The 25,243-nt window shown below is 38.8% G+C and overlaps 1 protein-coding gene across 8 annotated transcripts in view; it reads left to right on the top strand.

Annotated features, from left to right (window-relative positions):
• Nucleotides 1-25,243, top strand: part of DIP2A (disco interacting protein 2 homolog A) — a 118,148-nt gene that overhangs the window by 86,515 nt on the left and 6,390 nt on the right. For 5 of the 8 annotated variants that reach the window (XM_083842341.1, XM_083842339.1, XM_083842340.1 and 2 more), the window contains 19 exons: nt 816-952; nt 2,111-2,191; nt 2,683-2,810; nt 3,916-4,030; nt 5,169-5,370; nt 5,919-6,028; nt 6,173-6,253; nt 9,479-9,602; nt 10,429-10,550; nt 10,890-11,001; nt 11,199-11,308; nt 11,788-11,918; nt 13,031-13,199; nt 14,337-14,507; nt 17,622-17,683; nt 19,459-19,516; nt 19,994-20,068; nt 20,733-20,907; nt 23,482-23,605. In XM_083842341.1, coding sequence (XP_083698467.1) covers nt 816-952; nt 2,111-2,191; nt 2,683-2,810; nt 3,916-4,030; nt 5,169-5,370; nt 5,919-6,028; nt 6,173-6,253; nt 9,479-9,602; nt 10,429-10,550; nt 10,890-11,001; nt 11,199-11,308; nt 11,788-11,918; nt 13,031-13,199; nt 14,337-14,507; nt 17,622-17,683; nt 19,459-19,516; nt 19,994-20,068; nt 20,733-20,907; nt 23,482-23,605 — 2,287 coding nt within the window. Of the gene's footprint in view, nt 1-815; nt 953-2,110; nt 2,192-2,682; nt 2,811-3,915; nt 4,062-4,934; nt 5,022-5,168; nt 5,371-5,918; nt 6,029-6,172; nt 6,254-9,478; nt 9,603-10,428; nt 10,551-10,889; nt 11,002-11,198; nt 11,309-11,787; nt 11,919-13,030; nt 13,200-14,336; nt 14,508-16,411; nt 16,442-17,621; nt 17,684-19,458; nt 19,517-19,993; nt 20,069-20,732; nt 20,908-23,481; nt 23,606-25,243 lie in introns of those variants that run through there. The other 3 variants (XM_083842345.1, XM_083842343.1, XM_083842344.1) reach the window with 3 other exon arrangements.

Raw genomic sequence — 25,243 nt, 5'->3', positions numbered from 1 at the left:
AGAGCAAAGATCAGTGTTACATTTGGTTTACAAGTGTGTATTTCCATGATTAAAAATAAGAAAATGTCAGTGTTGGAAGATCTGAGATTTCAGAAGAAAATTGGTTTTCTTCTAAGTAACGGGAGGATAATAGTAGTAGGACCTTTATGAAATGAAATACTCCTAATGATTTGAAGAAAGTTGTCACACCGAAGAAGATGAAGTCATCACACTGAAGCTTGGAAACAAATAATGTGTAGTCATGGGATTAGGTTCAGCAAGAGACATCTCTCTTGAAAGATGGTAGTTGGAAGACTGCTTTAAAAGAAGATGGGACATAATGCAGAAAAATCATGACCTGACAGTGAGAAAATATAATGGCCTAATTTTCTCTCCATTTCTAATGTGTTTCTCACATAACTTAAGGTATGATACTATGAAAACAAAAGTGTAATAATAAAATAAAAGGAGTGGTATGTCTGTAATTTAATATCTTTTCTTTTTCATCTTTATTCTCATATGAGCTTTAATTTGAAGAAGCCACCTGCCTTCATATTGAAAAGCAATTGTTACAGTTTTGGAGTCAGTTGCAGCTGATACATAGGCTGTGAAGCGCTGTTAAAAAAAAATGCATTTGCAAACTTGCATCTTTCATCTTGGAGATCATATTGCACAGGCTGTCAGAAAGAGAGCTCTCTTGCATGCTGTGTTTTTTCTGTAGCTGGTAGATAAATTATATTAAAATTTTTATTTGTCTACCAGTAGCCAAGTAACTTCTGTATCAGTTGCTGAAATATACCAATGTTATGATTCTGGTTTTTTTTCCTCTCCTTTAGCAAATGTTTGTGTCGTGAAGGTGGATGGGACTCCTTATCTGTGTAAAGCTGATGAGGTTGGAGAAATATGTGTGAATTCAGGTGCAACTGGAATGGCATATTTTGGCCTTCTTGGAATCACCAAAAATGTGTTTGAGGTTTGTATTTCTCTGTGTAATGTACAGTTCAATTGTTGTAACTCTGGTATTTATTCTTGAAAATCTTATCTTTTCTTCCACTTATTTATTTATTTATTCATTCATTCATTTTTATTTATTCCACTTTTTATTTTTTATTACTTTCCTTTTTTAAATAAAAAGCCATGGTGAAATACACTGTCCTTCATTCTTCATGTCAGAACTTGAAATTCCTTCTCTTATAACCACAATACAAAGGACCATCAGCAGGCAGTCAGCTGCCTATATATTCTGCAATCCAGTGTTGTGTCCGTGTTGGCATTTAAATTTATCTCCATTCTGCATTAACCCATAAGTCTTATGTAAAGTTACCTGAAGATATTTCAATTTATTGGTGCATAGCTTGGGACAGAGAGAAGTTAGTTTGGTATTTGTGAGCTTCTTCATACAGTCAATTTGCATTTGTGCAGATAAAATAAATTACTGAAAAAGCTTCATTTGTGTATTGCAAGTAGTATGTACTCTTCAAAGTGAACTCTAGTGTTTGTTTGTTACAATGCTTAGAATGCCAAAAAGTTCGGATACGTGAAATTATGTTCCTGGGTATTTCGATGAAGAGAGAGTAAGGATATAAGTCATAATTGTTACAGTTTCTCAAGCTAAAGCAAAAGAGCTCTTTCTACCCAGATTTTTCCTCACAGTGGTACCCTAATTTCAATTTTTCGCTGTTCTGGCAAAAAGGGAGGGGAAGTAGTAGTCTTGCAGTAGTATTGCAGTGGGCGAAAATTTGAAGACTTGGCTGAAGTATGGAATTCTAGCAGAGAGGTGAGAGAAATCCTGACCATGGTCTTCATTTTCAAAAAAGCCTCTTTCTGTCAGTTTGCCTAATCTTAACATCTTAAACACCTTAGCTTTCAGCACTATTGTTAGCCAGTGAGATACCTGATGTAATGCAACAGTTGAAGAAAAAAAAAGGCAAGGAAACCACCTGAGTTAGATGGACTAGTGTGTTCTTCATTATTCTAAAAGATGTTGTTCATACTTGACATGATAGTGAATGTTGTCATCAAGTAATTATTCAGCTGATTTTTTCAGCTGCAATGAAACAGAGGCAGAAAGTATTTTAACTTTAGTTTTCTTACTACTGTGTGTGTGAATATTTCTTCTGTGTTCTTTCAGGCCATTCCAGTGACGGCCACCGGTGTGCCTGTTTCAGATCAACCCTTTACAAGAACAGGATTACTTGGCTTTGTGGGTCCTGTAAGTGTGAATGAGCAGTTTTGGCCTCACTTTTTCCTGACTCCCACCTCTGAATGACACATGCCCACCCCAGTGATCTGGTATATAACGAAGAGGAGACAGGTTGCCAGTGGGGAAACAGAACAGAAGAGCTTCTATGACAGCTTGCAGATGAAGTGAAGCCAGGGTGAAACAAGCTAGCATCTACCCCTTAAGGGAGCAGTATTTTCATTTATTTTCAGTAATAGTTGGCCCATGTCTTCAACTGCCTCTTGACTAGTGGCAGCTGTGGTGATACTATTTCAAGTCCGTGCTGGAAGTCAGTGTCTATATGCCTTGAGCTGTGCAGCCCATGTAGGCAGCGAGCTGACTCCTGTGTGACCATAGATGCACTGAGCACAATTCTATGTCAGGGCAGTGACCTCACCAATATTGTGAATATCGTTGGTTTTAGTCAGGCATATTGCCAGGAGGTTTTTCCTTCTCTTTTTCTAATCTTGTCTTCTTTTCAGGACTATTTGGTGTTTGTGGTAGGAAAATTGGATGGCCTAATGACAGTTAGTGGTCGCAGACATAATGCAGATGATGTAGTAGCCACAGCATTAGCAGTAGAACCGATGAAATTTGTCTACCGGGGAAGGTGAGTATATTATAAACTTCACCAGCATTGATTGAACTTCGTTGCTCTTTTTTCATCTGCAAGCAATGAACAAGCAATATAGTGTATGTGGGAGTTCCTCATGTGAATTTTTACATGTGTACTTTCCAGGAAAGATAGCACTAGGTTGTGGTATGCCAAATAAGAACTCGGCTGTCACTACTAATTTGGAAGACAAATAGTGACATCCTGCTTCTTGCATATTAGATTTCTGTATAATTTACAATTATCTTCAGATAGTATAAACATCAAACTTTAAGTGTCTGTTTAAAACTTCTTTCAAAGCTTCTCTGAAGACAGTCAAATGAAGCTTGATACAGAATGTAAAATACAACTCCCCTTTGTCCACCCGAGCAGTCTTATGCAAAGTGGCTTAGGGAAGAGCTTTGCAACCTTCTAAAGAACAGACTGGAAGTGCTGTTGAAAGACTTTCAAAGAGTGTGTGCTGTATCAACAACCTTACTGCTCTTCAGTTGAGAATCCTTTAGTTCAAGTGTTGTTCTTCTGCAGCTGTGACAGTGACACAGAACTATTACCGACTCACAAAGTCGAGCTCTCTTCATTTTTGCATCATTTGCTCAATTCACATGTCATAAAAATAATGGCAGATACCTGGTTAAGACATGATTAATATTTTGTTCTAGAAGTTGCAAGCCTAAAACTAATTTAATTCACAAAAGGGGAGTAAGTATTCATCAGTGCAAACATCACAAGACATGCTAGCCAGTAATTTGGCATAATTGTTGTCTTTCAGGACAGATGAAGTATGTAAGAGCAACAGGTTTAGTGTGCATGATGGAGCTATATAGGCAAGGTTTGCCTAGCCCTTGCATGTATGGAACCTGCCCATGTTAAACACATACTACATTAGTGACTGCAAATTCACTTGACCCCCAATAGAATTTTACAGAAATAAACTTGCATTTGTTCTAAATTTGTCTGTGGTTTTGCAATGATCTGGCATGAATAATACTTGTATGTGTTGAAGCAGTACCATTGAAGATTGCAGTCATTGCCATATTATAATAAGCCATGCTATGTTCATCATATGTTGCATCCTATCATTCTTCTATCCTTTGCGTTTTAGGATAGCAGTTTTTTCTGTGACCGTTTTGCATGATGATCGAATAGTGCTTGTGGCAGAGCAGCGCCCTGATGCATCAGAGGAGGATAGTTTTCAGTGGATGAGCAGGGTTCTACAGGTAGTCAGATCTGTCCTTTCTCTCTTTCCAGGTGAATAAGGCTAATGAATGAAATGAGAATCTTAGAGCATCTGTTTTCCATAAGAAAAAACTTTCAGTGTAACTAGAGTTACAATATGCTGACTTTGAATGTGTTTCAGAGCTGACAGTTAACAAAAAAATTTGTAAAAAGTAAGACTTCTTTTCAGAATGTTTTTGAACTTAGTATTACTAGAATGACAGTTTCTGTCTGTTTTAATTCTTTGTATTTCTGCTGATTTCATACTGGCTGGGAGAGTTAAGACTGAAAATGTTTAAGGTTACTTAGTGCCAATTAGCAAAACAGACCCTAAAATCCAAGTCACTAATGTTCTTATTCTACATCTCCAACAGTAAGCAGTGAAAACTTTTTTCCCTTGCTTACTGTATTGTGCTTCCTTGGGGGTCAGGAGGGAGTGGAATTCTGGTAGTTGCATTTAAGGATTTCGGAATGAATTGAGCAGTTATAAGGAAGTAAAAAGTGAGAGCACAGTTATAGAAGAAGACTGGTGAGGGGACAAATTAAGGGAAAACTAGAGAAAACAAGGGAAAAAAGATAGATACCTCTTAAGCATAACGCAGTTCTGTAGTTACAGTTTCTGTCTAATTTCAGTTTTTAATCTTTTTGGAGGGAATACCTGGTAATAAGCTGTTTTTCACAAGAGAAAATTTAGTTATTTCTGTTTTTAAAAGTGTCATAGCTAAAATGGACACCTAAGTTTTAGGCAGCAAGATGTTTCCCTTCCTATTTTTGTGGTTTTATGTTCTACTGTGCTTTTGTGATTGTGCCATACGTGCTAAATTTGCTGTGATATAGTTTTGGCTTTTTAAAATCTCTGCACTTGTTGCCCACTTTTAAGAGACTTTCCTAATCCCTGATGTGCAGGTGGCTTCCCATTGATAGCGTGCACAAGCAAAGTCCTGGGTCTGCTCCTGCTCCCATTGAAGTCATGGCACAACTTCTATGAGTTCAGTGAGTGCAGAATTGGACCCTTTATTTGCAAATTATGGTGCAAGTAAAAATTTTAATGTTATTAAATGACTAGAATTCTTGCTTTATCTACATCCCAGTTGATAATGTGGAATATTTTGTTGTTTGTTTTTTTTTCTCTCCATCAAGGCAATTGATAGCATTCACCAAGTGGGCGTCTACTGTCTTGCCTTGGTGCCAGCCAACACTTTGCCAAAGGCACCACTTGGAGGAATTCATGTTTCAGAAACCAAGCAGCGCTTTTTAGAAGGTGCTCTGCACCCTTGTAATGTCTTGATGTGTCCACATACTTGCGTTACTAACCTGCCTAAGCCTCGACAGAAACAACCAGGTGAGTGAAACAGAACATGTTGCTTAGGTCTACGTATCTGTTTCTGAGGGCATGTTGTAGAGTGACCTGGTAGCAATGTGAGAGCTCAGGGTTGTGCATCTTGGATGGCTTCAAGATGCCTAACTTGGCAGAGCTAGCGGTGTTGTCAGAGCAGCCTAGAGCTCAGTGGGGGTGTTATGGTCTACCTTGAATCCCAGGTAAATGCAAAGGCAGACAGCATGTCCCATTTTCATGCTTCCATAACTATATTGTAAATTGTTCCAGTACTGGCAATCTTGCACAGACGAGTCTTCTTACGTACTGTAACTCACATAAGAGAACAGAAGTACAAATAGACCGCAGCTTACTGAGTCAGTACTAGACTGCTTTAGTGTACCATATTATCCTCCTCTCTCTTATTCTATGGAATATGATCTTTGGTTTTAGCTTTTCATCTTTTCCTGTCTTATTCCAAGTGGCATTTCTAGCAATCTGCAGTCTGAATTATTGATTGTTGCATGTTTATTACATATTATTTTTCTTATTTTGCACTGTTTTTTAAAATGCAGATGTTGGTCCTGCTTCAATGATAGTAGGAAACCTTGTTGCTGGAAAGAGAATTGCACAAGCCTCAGGGAGAGATGTTACCCAGTTGGAGGATAATGATCAGGCAAGAAAGGTAATTCAAGCATCCTAGTAATATTAAATATTTGAGTTGGTTTCTTCAGAGTTAGGGAAGAACAGTCATGGTGTTCTGCTGAAACTAAGCATGGGGCATTTGTAGTGAATCTGAATGTTTTCTATTATTCTTTTTCTATTTCAGTTCCTGTATTTAGCAGATGTTCTTCAGTGGCGAGCTCAGACAACTCCAGATCATCCCCTCTTCTTGTTGTTGAATTCCAAGGTGAAATGCATCTTAGATTTTACTTTAAGGTCAAGATCAGTAAAGGATTGTTTGAATTAGATTCACTAAGGTTGGAAAAGACCTCCAAGATCTCCAAGAATTCTAAGACAATAACAAATAGAAGTCTTTTTCCTAAAATGCTGCAAGTTATTTTTTAATGCGTGATGTCATGGTTCTGAAGCAAATATAAATCATTGGTGGTTAGAAAGCAGCATAATTTTTCTACATCTGGAATTTTATTCCATGTCTAAAATTCTAGTGTGCGTTTTGCATTTCTAACTTAAAAACATGGCAGCAGTTGTGTTTCCTGCTGGAAAACAACTTCCGTCATATTAATGGAAGTCACAGTTTTGTCTTTGTTTCTGAGCATAAGGCTAAGAGGAAATCACAGCTGGAGGGTTTTTTTCATTAGAAGATACAGAGCCTAGGCAGAGAGCCCCCGGAACAGCTTTGGAGTCCTGTTTTCCAGAAGCACTGCATACTCTTCAGGAGACACTGATGCCTTGTCTTTATTAGCCTTTCCCCCCTAAAAAGGATGTTACTCAAACACGAATAAGTAAATGCTTCAATTTTGGAGCACAGGCGGTGTATATATATTTATATATACATATTATTTAGGGCTTTTGTAGCCCTTATGATATATGACAAGGCAACAGTCTTGTTTCTTAGCAGATAGATCATATTTGCTTGTAGTCACTCTGTTCTGTACTTGACTATCAGTAGTTTTGGAGTGTACACAAACCCCAAGCATCCAACACTTTGTAAGGAGGTGTAAAAAAAACCAAAAACTGTGCTTTTTTATGTTCCTCAGTATTTCAGCATCCCTGAGGTTGAGGAGCAGTACTGCTGTGTGTGTTTCATAATATTCAGATGATTTAGATTCTTCTGCTTCTGTTCTGGCATATTTTCCCCCCTTGTTCTACCTTCCTTTCTTTCCAGGAGGCAAGATTAGTCTCCAAGAGTCAATTTTGGTTTGAGCCTGTACTCACTAGCTACTCTTCCAATGATGATAACAGCCCAGTGACAAATTGGGTCTACCCTGTGCTGTACTGTACCGCAGATATGTGAGATAACAAATGGGCTTCCAGAAGGTCCAGCAACAGTCCTGTGAAGTAAGGGATTTGCCTTTGGGTCTCTTGTTCAGACAGGCAAAATGGTTTAGGACATGGTTCAAAGTTCTAACTTTTCTCCTGAGACTCTGGTGTAGCATAAGAAGCTTCTTTATTATGGTGAAACTGCTTCATTATGGTTATAGTTAAAAGCCATCTGTAGAATTGGTTTACCTCTCAGGGTAAAGAGGAAAGTTTTCTAACGTGAAGAAGTCCCTTTCTGGGTCACTTTGTTCAGGCAACTTTTACTTTTTGCAAAAAGACAAAGGGAGACTCTGCAAAAAGATGATAGAGAATTTAAGCACATATAAATTATCTTATGGTGAACACATGCCATAAATAGCTCGGACTAATAAACTGCAATGCTAAACATTAGTGTGTTCACCACTCCACATGAGAAACCCTTCTGTTTCATACCTTTTCATGTCAATATTTTTCTCCCAAGTCCTTGGGCTGCTGAAGTTCCCATCTCACTTGTCTGATTTTACTGTTCTTATTGTGCATGATTAGCTCACAGACTTGCACTTCAGCAAGTTTTCTTGTAAAACCGAGTGCTGCTGTGCATCAGATTAGGCTTTGGATCAAACAGCTTGGGCTGAGGCAGCTTGTTTTGGATGTGAAACTGGGTACTTATGTAACAGACATTTGCTGTGATAATCCTTATCTGTATAGTGGGAGGCTTGATTTAAGTCTCTGTTTCCCTCTGAGGTGGTTGTCCTACCAGTTTTTCTTATATCAGATTGTAGTCTCAGAAAGGATAAGTCATTTCCTAAGACTGGGAAGCAAAACAACCTTCACTGTCTTCACATCAAAATCTGGATTAAGCCTTCAGTAATCTCTATGACTTTTTTGTGAATGCCTAAGTAATCCAAAGATACAGCTGTTTCCATTTGAAGACTGTCCAAATACATAGTTGCAGGAAATGTGCTTTCGACAACATGGAGATGCACTGATGTAGACGTGACAGTGCATACGAACTGCAGCTCTGGTTGCTTCTCTGTCCCTTTAATAGCAAATCTGTATCAAAGGCATTGCGGAGTTCTCTTCACACTCCTGAGAATGCTAATTGCAAAACCTGGAGATTTAGGTGTGTATGGTAGAGTAGTTCCATAGTCACCTAATTCCTGAAAGATAAAGGTAACTTTCAGGTAACCTACAGCTGTGAGGTTTGATTGCTTAGTCGGCCACTGTATGTACACCTGGATAAAGTGCCATTGGAAGGAGATAGGAGGGTAGGATTTAATTGCCTGTAATTTGAAGTTTTTGACCAGGTGCATACCTGCCTTCTCTGTTCCAGAAGCTCTGTGGTTGACTTAAGATTTTGTGATTATTTATTCTTTTGTTGTGAATGTAGAGAAACCGTTAAGGTTTATGGCCTAGCTATGATACAGCAGAGCCAAAGCCTCTGGGCTCTGCTGTTTATGCACTGTGTGATCTCACAGTGTAAACATAAGTTTGGACAGTGCCTCCAGATACATATATTTGGCAGCCCTGCCCAGAGCAGGGGGGTTGCAACTAGATGATCTTTAAGGTCCTTTTCAACCCAGGCCATTCTATGATTCTATATGCGCCCCTTTCTTAGACCCCTTCTCCACACGGTAGAATAGAAATGATTACAGTCACTACCAATCTTCAGAGAAGGTAATAGGAGATAAGGAAATAGAATAAAGAGTTGTTGAATAAGAGGAAAGCACTGTAGTCAGGGTAGCATTAACAATTTGAAAACAATGTTTGATTGATAGCTTTCTGTAACCCATGCTCATACACTCTGAAATGAAACAAAGCAGATGAAGTGCTTCACTTGCTGCTAAAACAACTGTGATACTACTGTTTTTTCTCCCTTGGACTATAAATTTCAAATATTTGTAAGGTATTATTTTTGTGGTACCAAATACATTTAAGAATTGCTTCTGATAATATCTGTAGAATTCTCTAAAATGCTAAAAGTTCATATTACCAATTTCTGAAATGTGAAGCATGTTTTGAGAGTCTTTAAATCTGCTGCATTGTTAAAACAACTGCAATGAAATGGAAACGTTGCATCTGCAGCATGTACTTTAGTCAGCGTCAAAATGTTTTCTGCAAAGTTTTCTGAAGTTGCCTCTGTTCTCTGCAGGGCACTGTAACTAGTACTGCATCATGCATACAATTGCACAAGAGAGCAGAGAGAGTGGCAGTTGCACTGATGGAGAAAGGACGACTGAATGTTGGTGACCATGTAGCCCTGGTTTATCCTCCAGGTAAGGCAACACAAACAGGAAAAACCAAAGCCAGACATCATAAGAAAAGAAATAGCTCTGGCCAAGAAAACATTCAAACATCCTTTTAATATAGTGATATAGGGTAGTGACTTAACATTTCAAGGAAGAGACTTGTTTTATTAATAAGCTGCTTCTCCAAATGTCAGACTGAATTTACCAAACTTTTTATTTAACCACTCCAGATGTCTGGACAGTTACGCAAATATAGTTTGATCTAAACCACATGAAAAATTCTGGATTTTCAGCCTCAGAAAATTGAATAAAACTGGATATGTATCCATGGAAAGTAAGATTAAGGATGTCAGTGTTGGTATTTTCATGACCACCTGTTCTTTTCTGAATGACTGTCTACAGAAGTGAAATCTGGACCTCAGACTTGCATTATTAGTGTGTATTTACAAGTGTACCGCAGGAAAAAAAATCCTCTAAAAGTAGGATGACTGAGTATTTCATAGTTACAATTGTGAAAAAATACTTTTTAAAAGAATTTGAGTCATCTTCATAACCCTACAGTACCTTGTTTTTTTATATATTTTGTTTATGCTACCTGTCTATGACGATAAATTTATACAAATTTTAAAGTTTTTAGATTTTAAATACTTTTTGCTAACTCTCAAATACAAATTATTTTAACGTTACAGGATTGGGTTTGGCCATGAACAGACGGTTGCTTTGAAAAGACCTTTGTGATAAATCCTTACATCTTAATAAAATAAGATTTCTCAGTGCATATTTTGATCTTGCAGAAAGGGTTTGGCCTTTTGTTCTGATAAAAGAGCTTTAATTTCACAAATACTCTTTACAGGCGTAGACTTAATAGCGACTTTCTATGGCTGCTTATATGCTGGCTGTATACCTATCACCGTTCGCCCACCTCATCCACAGAATCTTGCTACCACTCTGCCCACTGTCAAAATGATTGTAGAGGTATGTATAAGACATTTCTCTTTTAATGCTTGTGGTGGGTGTAGGTCAGTTGATGCAGATAGTGACATTGCCTGATAAATTATTTTGCCACACTCAATGTAAAACAAGCCAGAAGAAAAATCAGTGTGACGTGACTGAGTCAATCAATACTTTTTTTAGAACTGGTTTAAAATGTTCTTTCTGCTGTTGTAAATTATTTTGCTTTACTTCCACTACTTTTCTTCATGTATTGAGCTTACTAGTTATCTCGTTTGCATGGATATGAAATTACTGGAGAATTCGTTAACTGGTTTCACAAATGTTTTTAATGCCGTGTTTTGTTTTGTTTTGCTTTTACAGGTCAGTAAGTCTGCATGTATACTTACAACACAAGTGATAATGAAACTGCTGAAGTCCAAGGAAGCTGCGGCAGCTGTAGATATTAAGACTTGGCCCACTATTTTGGATACAGGTACAGAATGTTTGCCCACTAGATAAAATAAAATGTATATAGGTTGGAGACTGATTTTTGTTGTTGTTGTTGTTATACCATAGCTGCCTAATTAAATGGATGTCTCTTGCATTGCATTGACATAGCCATCCAGAACCTATAGAAAGCATCCAGTGTTAATTCTGTAAAGATATATTTTAATCCTGTGGTCTCTCTAGATGATATGCCAAAAAAGAAGCTGGCTAATATTTTCAGACCTGCATCTCCAGATATGTTGGCATATTTGGACTTCAGCGTGTCTACTACTGGCATATTAGCAGGAGTAAAGGTAGAGTACTTGAAAAGAGACTGTTAAATTTAATTTCCTTATATATTGGCATATTCCACTTTCATTCCTCCTGCCAGTGGGTCATCTTAGTGTTCAAAAGGCTTGTTCTAAAATTTGCATGACATTAAAGTTTCTTGATGCACTTTTTGGAAGCATTCATTCCTACCTGGTTGTATGTGAGGAATCACTGAGGGGACTAAAGGGAGGGTGTTTGTGGTGAAGTTCACAAATGTTTTCAGTTGTGATTTATCACAGCAATATTAGACGTTCCTTGACATTATTTGACATCACAGATATCACTTACAGATAGCCTGAAAAGTAGCTAAAAATTTGGGCTCGTATCCCTTTCCTGTTTCATGGGCATGTAAAAAGAATCACTACCAGTTGCTGTATCTTCTACAACAAAAATTTCTGTTGGTATTAAATGTGATACCCCTTTTTAAAAAAATCCTTGAAGACAGCCTGCTTTCTTCTTACAGATGTCACATGCAGCTACAAGTGCCTTATGTCGTTCTATAAAGCTACAGTGTGAGCTATACCCTTCGCGTCAGATTGCCATCTGCCTTGACCCTTATTGTGGTTTGGGATTTGCACTATGGTGCTTGTGCAGGTATGTTACTGAATCATAGGTTTTCTCACGTCCCTTTCTCTCTCCTCACTTCTGTAGAATCCCAACTAGTTGTAGTGGACGAGACTATAAGAGTAACCCCAGATTAACTTTTTATAGGCATTTCATAACAACATACAACATTCATAACAACATACATTTTGTAGTAAAAGAGTTCATTTAAGTCAGTCAGTTACTTAAGTAACTTTGGTTTTGCAAGTGGAATTAATTAGACACCAAATCCAAGGGGGGGAAAAAAGGAACTTAAGTGTTGTCATGGTTATCTCCTCTGATGGTTTTGAACTTCTCCCCTGAACAATGTTCATGTTTCCTATTCCATCTGTCAGCTCCTTGCAGAAATATCTTTCCTACCAAATCTCTCCTCTCATTCGCCATGCAGATTTAGACAGGCGCTTTTCCTAGACGCAGACGTGAGTGGCGTTTGCTGCAAGGCACACAGTCTGTGCTGGATATTGGGTGCTTGTGGAGAGGGTGAGAGAAGAGTGAGGAGGGGCACTGAGTGTGAGTGAGGTGGGAGCCAAAGAGCATGGATGCTTCCTCATAGCTCTGAGTCCGCAGTGAAAGCTGCCAGGGTGATGTTGATTCTTAGGTCAAGGCTAGGCAGGCAATGCCTGTCGTGCAAGCTGCGTTGACTGCATGCTATGCCTAGCAGGCAGACAGAGATAACAGGTCTGAGAGACAGAGCTGCAACCACAGCCTGCCATGGGAAGCAGGCGTTGCAAAGAAGGCAGAGGTTTGTGGGATGGCACACGTATTCTTACCCTCTCTCTTACTGTAGTTTACGTATGTGAAAATGAAAAGTTGCCTAAATTTCAAGGCATTGAGAATTTATTTACCTGTAGTTCAGTGCAACTTACTGCAGGACAGATAAATTCACCTTAAAGTTTGTGGCTTAACTTTAACCCATAGTGCCTTGCCAACTAATCAGTTGAAAACCCAGTGAGACACTTGCTTTCTAAAGAGATGAGTTGAAGTTCATATAGATATCAAGCTCTCACTTTTCCTGTAGTTGTTTGCTTCCCTTTGTCTTAATGTAACTTCTCACTTTTTATGATGGCTTGAAGTTTTCATGCTTGTTTTCTTCTTTTCCTTAGTGTATATTCAGGTCATCAGTCTATTCTTGTCCCTCCTCTGGAATTGGAGAGCAATGTGTCTCTCTGGTTGTCTGCTGTAAGTCAATACAAAGTGCGTGTCACTTTCTGCTCGTACTCGGTGATGGAGATGTGCACCAAAGGGCTTGGAACACAGACTGACATGCTGCGGGTAAGTGGACTTGTCTTTTCAGCACGCTGACATACAAATACGTGTATTTTCCTAAAAATACTTCATTTTGTCCTGTAGAACATGGTCCTCTAAGTGTTTCTTTGAGAGCTTTTAATTATCACTTGTTTTTCAGGAAATGTGATTGCTGAAAGTTTCATCTCTTGCATTTCTGAGGGGGGATACATCTTATGTTCTCAACTGTTTATTTGTGCCTCCTCTGTGCTGCTGGGTATTTCTGAAATTTTGGACAAAATACTTAGGAAGGCAAAAATAAAAACCCAGCCAAACAGACAAAACAAAACAAACATGCAAAAAAAAAAAAAAAACTTCACCCCCTGCCTGCCCAACCCCACACTTGCCAAGTCTCACCTGCTTTTGGGTCTTCTCACACAAACAGTATTGAATTCTAAAACAGATGTAATCTTCCTAACGGCTGTAATTACACACTTTACACCCATTTATTTTGAGGGAAATCTCTTAACTGAAGTTTAATTGATTTGAGAAAGCACTTCTCTCTCAGTCGTAGGAGAGTTTCCATGGCTTTAGTAACTAAGCTGCTCAGGACCTCTGCTGGGAATGTTTGGCAGCTTGTCGCGTGCAAGAAGGCAGCTACATTGTGCTTATTCTCAGTATAGAAACAAAACAAACAAACAAAAACTTCTGTTCCTCTGTTCTCCTGGACCTCACTGAAGGGAATCTTGGCCCACATCCAGTTGCTGTGGTTTCATATCGATACTGATGAGCGTTCATAACATCTTGAGTGCTCTGCCTTTATCTGAACTGTGTAGCACTTGGAGCAAGCAGGCGTCTTGTGAGCTTCATGTGGATGCCTGCCCCTTCCTGAGACACAATAATGTTTTGTGTTATTTCAGCTCAAAATGATAAGTGTCTGTGTCACAGTTACGTGATGTGAGTGGTTTCTGTCTTGTGCATCACACTGTGCCTCAAAACTGCTTGGCACAGTTTTAGAGGGCTGCCCTGCTTGGACGGAGCCAAACTTAATGCAGTCTGTGTCCATATTGTTTAACCAATTCATGCCAGTTTTTAAAGGCAGCCAGTTCCACAAATTAAAATGTTGATTTGTAGAAATGCTGATTTCAGACTTAAAATGTATTGTTTTCTTTACTTAATCTCCAGATGAAAGGAGTTAACTTGTCCTGTGTGCGAACATGCATGGTGGTTGCAGAGGAGAGACCAAGGATTACATTAACACAGTCTTTCTCTAAGTTATTCAAAGACCTGGGCCTCTCTGCTCGTGCAGTGAGCACTACATTTGGGTGCAGGGTCAACGTAGCAATTTGCTTACAGGTGAGATTAAACTGCTGATTTCTTACACTTGCACACAGTATCTCTAGGAACTTTATAGGAAGTCATGTTCAGCTCTGTGTTATTTTTTTCTAATAAACTACGTAATCTAGAGCTCCATTGCTTGCTGCTTCTTCACCAAGTTGAATAAGCTTAGAAGTTATGGATTATGATAGTATTGATTTGCCTGTCTAATTTGGAGGATCAGCATTACAAAACTTGTTTCCTTTCTGCTATGCAGGAGCAGTACTAAATTAAATACACATCTTCCTGTTCATAAATATGGTAAATACTTTGAGCAATGCAATTTCAGCTTTCATGTGATTCAGATTTTGCCTGTTTAAAAATAGGTGATGTATATGTAGAATTAAATGAAGATAAGAGTGCCTCAAGTAAAAACTCTTACCTCAAAGACCCAGGAAAACTGTCAAGGTTCACGGTTTTCTTTTCACTTTGAAAGATTTCAAATGAGCACTATCAACATGCAAATATGTTTGTCTCACGTCATATGAGAGTTGGACTTTTTTTCAATTAAAGGTATAAAATGGGAAGCTTTGAGAGGGAGAATAGGCATGTGTATTACACAGCCCCGCTTCACAGACTGGAGACAATGACATGCAGTTGTCCAGACTTGTCTTTGATAGCTTAGTATTCAGTTGACACTAATCGCGTATGTGTAATTTAACCAACAGCTTCTTAAATATGTTGTCATTCATAACTGCTCATTTAGTTTCTTTATTTTTTTGCACATATTAAAGGAGAAAAGATTAACACCCTCTAGATAACCAGTTATAAAGAAATATGGCCAGAGTGATTTTATGAATCAGTAGAAAAATAGAAAAAATATGGATATAGATGAAATGAAGAAGACTGTGAAGAAAGACTGTAAGTTCCTTGAATAGAATATTTCAGATGCCAGGGGTCAAAGAATAGCTTTCTGAATGGCCTGTCTGAAAAAGGATTTAAAAACATATATGTTGGCTATCTGTTGTTCAAACTGTCCAAACTAAGTAGAAAAATATCAGTTTTGGGCCAGGTAAGAGCTTCCTGTGCAGTCTAACTTGGAGGCATACACCTATGACATTAATCTAAGAGCAGCCTTAATAATCTAGAAGACCATACTTAGAATAACACTGTGCTATTCTATCTTGATGATATCAAGAACTTCTGATAATTCACAAGCAGCAATATGAGACATTGTCAGTCTCTTTTTATGGTAGAATACTCTGCTTTATGCTAGTTTAAGACAAACAAACAAACAAAAAAATCACCAAACCAAACCAACATTTTGTCCAGGAGAGTATTCCAGGATAATTGTGAATAATGTAGGACTTCTGGGCATTTAAGCTTTCTCCGCTTTTTGTACCTCTTTATCTTTGTTTTCATTCTTTTTTTAGTTTACTTTTACCCTTTCCCACATTCTTCCCAAGCAATAACTGTATTTGACGTTTTATGTTGTTGAATTTAAATGAATAGATTTGTAGCTAAACTGAATATTTGATACAATTTAGCATGCAAATAAATCAATAACAACTTTTACCACCTTACTGGACTGGTCTACTGAGAAATAATTTCTGAAGTTACAAGTAGCATTTAGATACTTGCAGATGGAGGAGGGATTTACGATAGGACAGCAGACATTATGTATAATCTGCCTTAAGCCTCTTCTTGTTCGTTTACTGGGACTTGCATGTTTCCCAGTGAACCACTTTAAAACGCCAGGCTTTTAAGTAATCTGAAATGGGAATTTTCTTTTCACTCTAAAACAGTATGAGTTTTGTTTTCTGTCTTACTGTGTGTATCTTATGTCTCCAGTGCCTCTTTGTTTGTATTTTCTTCTTCCCCTTTTTCTCTGTTTCACACACTTTGATGGCTTCTGTTACTTCTGTTTGTGGTCCCACTGTCAGCCAAACAGGCTGGGCAAGCTGGCTGAGCAGGTATAGTGATGCATGTGTGTGCTTGTAATGTCCTAAAGTCAGTCTGGTTCAGTGGTATAACTCTATAAAGAATGTATCCTATTTGAGGGAGTTTTCACTTGAAAGAGGTAGAGTGATTTTTTTTCTAAAGAAGTGATTTTTTTTTCCCCACAAAAAACACTTGTAGCTGAAGTACAAAACCTCTTTCTCAAACGTGCAATAGGGGGCTATAGCAAGGAATGATGTTAATGAGTGGAATCTTCCTAAAAAGTAAATAGCGTAATGCCAATCTGGTATGGCCATCAGTTTCCCTAAGCCTTAGCAGTGCTACAGATTTAGAAAGCAATGCCATTATAAAGACATTTTTACCGTTCTCCAGCTCCCTGCTCTGGAGCGGATAACAAAGCAGCCTCATTTTTCAAAACTTCTAAAATGAGCAGCTGTGCTATGTTTCACTGCACGGGAGAGAATAATCACCGACTCTTTGCCTACATTTTTTAGCTTAAATACGCATTTCACAGTAGTTTCTAGTTGCCTTGAGATTAAACTCTGCTGGAAAAAAGAAAAAAAGTCCCCTGTTGCCATGTTGGGAAATTAATTTATTTTAGGAGTCTGACCTTCCTCCAGAGTTGGTCAGAAGGTTTATCTTCTGACTGCAAGATGTCTGCCTCTGTCTAGGCCATTACTTGCAGGAGCATTGAAAAGATAGCGGATGGTTAGAGGTATGTTTTAGTTGAATGTTTTTTTCTTCAAAGTTAGCAAAACTTTTATGAACTAGAACAGCTGAGCTTTAGGAAAGGGGTTATGCCCGTGTAGGTTTATGCTTACATACTTTGCACTTGCTATATAGTGTTCTTAAAGGAGGTGTAATTTTGTAAAAATTTTGTAAACTTAAAGGTTTAGCTCTATATATACATATTTCACTTGTGCATTGATTTACTAATTTCTACTAATAAATTTATTAATTTATATTGTAAAATTCAAACATTTCTGAAATTGTCGTATAATTGCATAAAACATCAGTGCTTTATGGCAGTCACTCTAGAGGGTGACTACTTTGACTATATTTTTGGTAGATTAGGACAGTACTTTATAAGTGTCAGTAAAAGAGGGAGAGGAATTTTTGAATTTATGTGGCCATGAAAATGAAAATAGGATTTTCTGGCTTCTGTTGATTTTGTTTCATCCTTTGTATTCATAGGGAACAGCAGGACCAGATCCAACAACGGTCTATGTAGATATGAGAGCACTTCGACATGACAGGTACAGGTTATGTTATGGTAAAGCATTAACCATTAAATGACTGCAGAGGAGAAAGTTCAGCCATGTTGTAATCACCCTGGTATATTGAGATTTTCTTGGCAGCAGCTAATTCCTCATCACTGAATTAAAAGGAACTCCCATCCTAGAGAATCCTTTAATGATGACTGTGTGCTAGAAGTAGTCCGGTATCTCCTCCTCCATCACTTGTTCTGCTCTTCCTTTTTAGACCCTCACCTAAGTTGCTGTCTGCTCATGCATATTCTATAATCCAGACTCATTAGCTGTTTCATAGTTAACCATACCACCAGCAAAAGGTGATTTGCCAGTTGGCTGGTTAGTCACAGAATCACAGAAAGATTTGGGTGGGCAGGATCTCAGGACATCCCTCATGCTCAAAGCAGGGCCAACTTCCAAGGCTTCATCACATTACTGAGGGCCAGGACCAGTTTTGTTTGGAAAATCTCCAAGAATGGGGATCTCCCTCCTCTCTGGGTATGTGTCCTGAGGCTGACATCCAGCTGTAGGAAGATAAATTTCTTACTGGCATTTCCTTTCGTGCAGCTTATGTGCCTGACATCTTCTCCTTACGATGTACAACTCACGAGTAATCGGGCTTCATCTTCTCTGTAACAATCCTTGAAATAGTGAAAAAAGTACAGTTAGCTGTACTTAGACTTTTTTTCTTCAGACCGAACATGCAAACATCATCTGGAATCTTGTTGAGGATACATTCTGTCAGTCTTAATTCTGTAGTCTTAATTTTTGCATTATCTTGTCTCTTGGTTAACTTAGCTGATAAAATTGCTGGCATTACCAAGTTCAGACTAATTTTAGGTAGTGTTCATACATCTATGTATTTGTTTCTGTACTTATTTTAAGAAACTTAATACCAATACTTGGTATTGATATAAAAATATTTTTTTCTTAATTGATAATTTTGAATCAGGGGCTTATTATTTGAATCAGGGGCTTAACTGGCAGTTTTTTTGACTACTGTTCTGTAGTTTTTGGAAGGTTAAATCTTAGTTGTTAGAAAACAAGCATCATGTGCATGATCTTGATTTGGCGTTTGACCAGATCAATGTAAATTGCTAATTTTTTCTTTATTTAATATAGCACTATGATTTGCCTGAGATATATTGTTAAGTTCAGCCATAGCCTCAAAGCTCCCACTGTGCTAATCAGTTCTAGCCTGTGTGTGTTGGGATAGTAAAATAATGCATAATGTATAGGAGCCGTTTCTCTTGTATGCCTCTCCTATTGCACTCGACTTTTGCTCCTTCTGCAACTGTGGTATCTTCATAAGTTATGCCACTAATGGACAGTGTAATGTCACTTCCTTCATTTTAGGCTTCTTGCTCCTTACTTTTTGTAATTCCTGATGGTGCTGCTATATGGTTCAGTGTGGCAAGCAGAGGTCCAGGAGAGTTCAGTAAAGATGTTGAAAGTGAAAAATGCTGGTGAAACTGCAACCTTAGAGCTCTTCTTGAATGAGTTATTCATCTCTCTGGAGAGATGAGTTTCTGATTCTTAAAAGAAACGTGATATAAGGGAATGCTAATACTGAAATCTTGAAGACAGCTAGAAACTCTTAACTATCTTGTGAATAACTGAGTATAAGAAGTTAAATAAACTTAAATAGACGTGTTTCATGACATCAGTGCAGCAGGATAGGATAACACTGGATATCATGAAACACGTCTATTTAAGTTTATTTAACTTTTATTTAAGTTCATAGATCTTTGTACAAATGCATTTTTCTTTTATTTTCTCAGGGTACGTTTGGTAGAGAGAGGTTCTCCACACAGTCTGCCACTTATGGAGTCTGGGAAGGTGAGAGACTGAGAGCAATCCTTTTTCCTCACTATCCCTATCTGGGTGGTGAACTGTTTCTCTCAGTACAGAATCTGTGCAATGACAGACTGAATGTGCTTCACTAATCACAGTCTATCTAGGAGAGGCACTAGAGAGAGCATGACGTGAACAGCTGACAAAAGCGAAGCAAAGATTGTAAAATGAAGGAATAGGTAGCATATGTTGCTGTAGCTGAAAAAATCACAGGCCTTCACACAAGGCATTTTTCAGGTGTGAAAGATCAGCTCTGTAGCTAAATACAAGCTGCAAAATAGCTGCTTAGAATTTAAATGATTAAACAACTTAGGAAGAACTGATTGATACCCATGGAGTAAAGAGTAGAAAGGGAAGAATTGGATGGATTGACTTCTGTGGCTTTGCATTATTAACTTACCTTTCTTTTGATGAATTCAACTTCTGTTAACTTCAGTTTTAAACATTTGTTTCCTGTTGAAGATTCTTCCAGGAGTAAAGGTCATCATAGCACACACAGAAACCAAGGGACCTCTGGGAGACTCGCATTTAGGAGAGGTAAAGCTTCCGATATCTCTTATTTTGTTTATCAGGAGTGATATAATATATAGATAAATATTAGTAGATAAATGCATGTCATATTTAGACAGCAACGATCAAATTAATATGGAAAGGAAATGAATTCAGCAGAAAGCTGGAATGGTTCACATACTTATGTGAACGTCTGCATGGTTTTCTCCTTCCTGTGCCAAACTATTGCATGCCAGGACCAGGTGGTATCAGTTAACTAGTCTGTGTCTGATTGGTAGTTACATGAGGCAGTGAGTAGGTACCGTGTATCATTATATACTCCATCAGTGGATAGTAGTAATGAGGTAATTTGCTGCTTGGTTTAATCTGTGTTTTATATACATTTGGATTTGTGCTTATTAAGATGCCCTTCTAATAGAAGATAGCTGGTTGGTGGGTGTCCCTTTCCAGTATGTCAAATGACTAGTTCATTTTTTTTCTTGACCATCCCCAATTACATGTATGTAAAATGTTTTTTAATCCTTTTTCCTAGTCATTTACTGTGAGGCAGAAGTTAATTATTTTAATAAAACAACTCCTGTCATTTAAATCGATAAATTATGCTGCCCAGATCTGGCAAAATAACCTATATTTATAGTGGAATAGTTCCCTTCTTTTTTTCTTTTTTTCTTTTTTTTTTTTTATCCCCTAGATATGGGTGAGTAGTCCGCATAATGCTACTGGTTACTACACAGTGTATGGAGAAGAAGCACTGCACGCTGATCACTTTACTGCTCGATTGAGTTTTGGAGACACTCAGACCATATGGGCTCGGACTGGATACCTTGGCTTTCTGCGCAGAACTGAACTTACTGATGCTAGTGGAGGTGAGAGGAAACAAATACACTTAGAGAAGCATGTGTTGAAACTCATTGGGATAGCTGAGCTAGCAAAGAGTAAGTTGTCCTCCAAGTTTATCCTGGCTTCCATAAGAGAGTAGTGCTGAATATATCAGGAATCTTTACTCTGTACATATTCATTGATTATAATGATACTGGGTAATAATGCAAAAGGAGAAATTTGTAATGCGCTTTTCATTTAGAAAGTAGGATCCTCTTCCTCTATTTCCGTTTAAACAAAATACTATGAGCACACTTGTTAAGAGCACTAGAGCCTTTCTACTTACTTTTTGTGTAAACCTCTTCCTTACAGAGAGAATACAGTATTTCAGTGCTGATCTAGATAATACTAATAATGATAATTCATTCAGCAGTTTTAGGACTTGCACAAATATCAGTGATTTCCCAGCCTTTCAGAAGTGAAAGGTCTAGAGGAGTAACTTATCCTTAATTTTTTTCCAGTATATAAATAGTGTTCGTCTCCTTTTTTTCCCTTTTTTCTTTTTTTTTTTTCTAATTTAAACCACAGTGTCTAAACTTGAGAAATGTACACAGGTGGAAGAAAAATTGCTCCATTTGCTGTTTAGACAGAATATGGAATAGGTATAACTCTTGATTATCATGCTTAAAATATATATATATATATATATATTTCTAAACATCCTAAGAAAAGGAATTTGAATGCTTATCACTTATTAGCAATGTACCTGCCATTGCTTGTGATTGAACTTAAATGAATGGTGATATCTCCATTGATAGTGTCTGTCTCCCCCTCATTGCTGTCACTGGATAAATAGGGGGTTCACAGATACCTTTTACAGTTCCTGTAATCACCCATGGTACAAGACAAAAACATTTTTTTTCCACTTCTGGAACATAAATGTCTATTTGGGGGACCCTATATGCTCCACTCCTACCTCTATTTCTCCATTATGTGAATAAAGAAGGGTGAGCAAGGAGAGCAATTTGTTGAAGACTCAGCCTTTTGGTGAGGAGTTACCCTATCTGTTAATGTGGATACTAGCTTAGGGCCCAGAATTTGTCTGTGATGTAGCTCTGTTACATCAGCCATTAAGAAGTCATCTTCCAGTCTACTGTTCTGGTGTGCTATTCCGTCTCCTTGGGGCTCTTGAGAACAGAAAAGGTGGTTGCTGTTGCTCCAGCTGAAGAAGTCCCTGCAGCTCCCTAACTCTTATCTCCTCCAGAGCAACTTCTGCAGACTTTCTGCATTCTGGTAAAGAAACAGTCTTCATCAGAGATTCGTGTATTCTCTACCCACGGCTAAAACCATTGTACAGAAAAGCCCCTTTTTTGCCCCAGGCCTCCACCTGTTCAATCCACTTAGTACACTGAGCAGTTCTGTGATAGCCAGCCCCTCCTGAGTCTATTCCTGAAGCATTAAAGGGATGTGGTCTCAGGATATGAGTGCGAGCTGTTGTAGAGTAGATCCAGGTCCCTGAAAAAAATTTACTGTGTTATCTTCCCATTTACAGCTGGTAGATCATGTTAGAAACCACTCAAATGAGGTGCTCAAGCTTTTCTTACTTTCTTCACTTTCAGATTTTCTAGGGTAGTTACCTGACCTCTCCTGGGCACATTGTACTGCTGCTTTAGTGCTGGTTCTGAACCGGACGCTCTGACAGTTGTCCTTCTCGCTGTTCAAAGTGGAATGGCTCCCTCTTCTGGAGAAAGCTGGTAGTGGAAAGAAAGGGGAATTGCAAGCAGACGTTCACAAAGAGAAGTTGCAGATGGCAAGGCACTACTAGATTACTACAGCACTTTTTTGTGTCTTGGAGCTTTCTGAAAAATCACACATCATAAAAATTTTCCTGCTGTGGAACAATGTCATTTGTCCTTAAGTTTGTTAGCATTTGAGAGAACAGCTGTCATAAATTACAACATTATTAGCAAATGTGGATGAAATATAGTGCTGCTTCCCAGCATGTTTTTAGTCTCAAGTTACATGACTGAGCAGAATTCTAAAACAGGCACAGAAAAAAAAGAACAATTTCTCTGGACAGAGTTACAGGATGACTATGTCAGTTTGGAGAGCATGTTCTGTAAGGTCTAGAAGAGCTTTGTGTGTTTAACCTAGAAAAGCTAAGGCAATAGGTTTGTTCTCTTCATTAATTGTGGGGAACTTAAGTTGAGAAGAATGTTGCTGTCATGAGAACAAGTGGGTATAAATTCTTTAAAAATTAAAAAAATAAAAAGGAAACCTCCTTTTGATAGGAGAGAAGTTCTTTGGTAAGAATAGTGGGAGGAAAAGACGGATTTTGATTTGTTTTATGAACTGAGATCACGTTATATAAGAGAAGTGGCAGAACTGGATAACAGAAATTATTTTTAGTCTGGTTTATTTTGCTTTGAGTCAATAGACAGAAGTGCTAGATGACCTCACAATTCTTCTTCTTTAAAAATGGTAGTGCATGATGTGTATTATGGACTCTTTCTCCTCAGAAGTACCAGGAATGTCTTAGAACATCGGGAATAAGCACGTACAAATGAGGATGTCTGTTCTTCAGATCTGTTGATGTTTGGAATGTCTGTGTTCTGTTGCAGAGAGGCACGATGCCCTATATGTCGTAGGCTCTTTGGATGAAACAATGGAGCTCAGAGGAATGAGGTACCACCCCATTGATATAGAGACATCTGTAATAAGAGCACATAAGAGCATTGCAGAATGGTAAGAGTCTCAGTTATTTTTCTGTATCCTTTTATATCTTCTGAAGTAGAAGGAATCAAATATTACAGGACAGCAAGCTAGATTGAGTTAGTTGTCTATAGCAATCTATAGAGTTGAGCTTACTAAAGCCTTGCTTAGAAAATACTGCAGTGAGAATAACTAACTGAAATATAACACCTGTTTGTACCACTCAAACAAACAAACAAAAAATAACAACAATAAAGAACTCCACACCTTCATCAGAGTTTGATCTTCAGTCAAAGACAAGGAGAGGGCATGATATGAACAGGGTGGGAGAATACTTCCAAGTTGTATTGCTGATTTTCGTAGCTGTCAGAATGTATGCCCTTGGATGTTGTACATCTCTAGGATTTCTTGAATCATAGAATCATAGAATGATATCTTCTAACATATATTATTCTCATTTTGTACTAATAAGATGATACATGCCATTTGGCTGTAGGTCCTCTTCAGTCACAAAGTGTTAGTGCTTGCTTGTTGTAATTATTGTGCGTTTTTGTCTTCAGGGTGGTGAGGATGTGGAGGAAAGTCACACAGGAGGTTGTCTAGGGCGAGGAAGTCGATTCCACGCCTCAATACTTCCTTCACCAAGAAGGAAAGAAGGGTAATGGTCGTAGGCAACTCCCTTCTGAGGGGAGCAGACGGCCCCATATGTCAGCCAGACCCTCCCCGTTGGGAAGTCTGCTGCCTACCTGGGGCCTGGGTCAGGGACATTACCAGGAAACTTCCTGACCTTGATCACCCCTCCGATTATTAGATAACTCAGGCTGGCAGCTGTGAAATTGCTGAGAGAAGCCTGAAGGCCATCAAAAGGGACTTCAGGAGACTGGGGCGGTTAGTGGATGGAGTGGGTGCGCAGGTGGTGTTTTCCTCTATACCTTCAGTGGTGGGGATGGATACTGTGCGGATCTGGAAGGCCCAGCTGATCGATACATGGCTGAGAGGATGGTGCCGTCACAGGAATTTGTTTTTTTTTGATCATGGGGAGGCTTACTGAGCACCTGGCCTGATGGCTGACAAAGGGTCCCACCTGTCTCAAAGGGGGAGACGGATTCTAGCCCAGGAGCCGGCAGGGACAACAGGGGATTAGGCCCAGTCAGCATGGGCTCATGAAAGGCAAGTCCTGCCTGACCAACCTCACTCATCTCCTTCTGTGAACGGGTGACCGGCCTGGTGGGTGAGTGAAAAGCTGTTGATGTAGTCTACCTAGACTTCAGCAAGGCCTTTGACACGGTCTCCCATAGTATTCTCCTGGAGAAGCTGGCAGCCCATGTCTTGGACAGGTACATTCTTTGCTGGGTTAAAAACTGGCTGGGCAGCTGGGCCCAGAGAGTGGCGGTGAACGGAGTGAAATCCAGCTGGCAACCTGTCACCAGCGGTGTTCCCCAGGGGTCGGTATCAGGGCCCATCTTCTTTAATATCTTTATTGATGTTTTGGATGAGCACACCCTCTGTAAGTTTGCAGAGGACACCAAGTTGGGGGGAAGTGTTGATCTGCCGGAGGGTGGGAAGGCCCCGCAGAGGGAACTGACAGGATGGGTTGATGGGCAGAGGCCAATGGGGTGAGGTTCAACATGGCTAAGTGCTGGGTCCTGCACTTTGGCCACAACAACCCCA

This window comes from Anser anser, assembly GCF_964211835.1.
Source record: "Anser anser genome assembly, chromosome: 6".
Lineage (NCBI taxonomy): Eukaryota > Metazoa > Chordata > Aves > Anseriformes > Anatidae > Anser > Anser anser.
The sequence above is the reverse complement of the archived record's forward strand: the minus strand, read 5'-3'. Positions and strand labels throughout refer to the sequence as shown.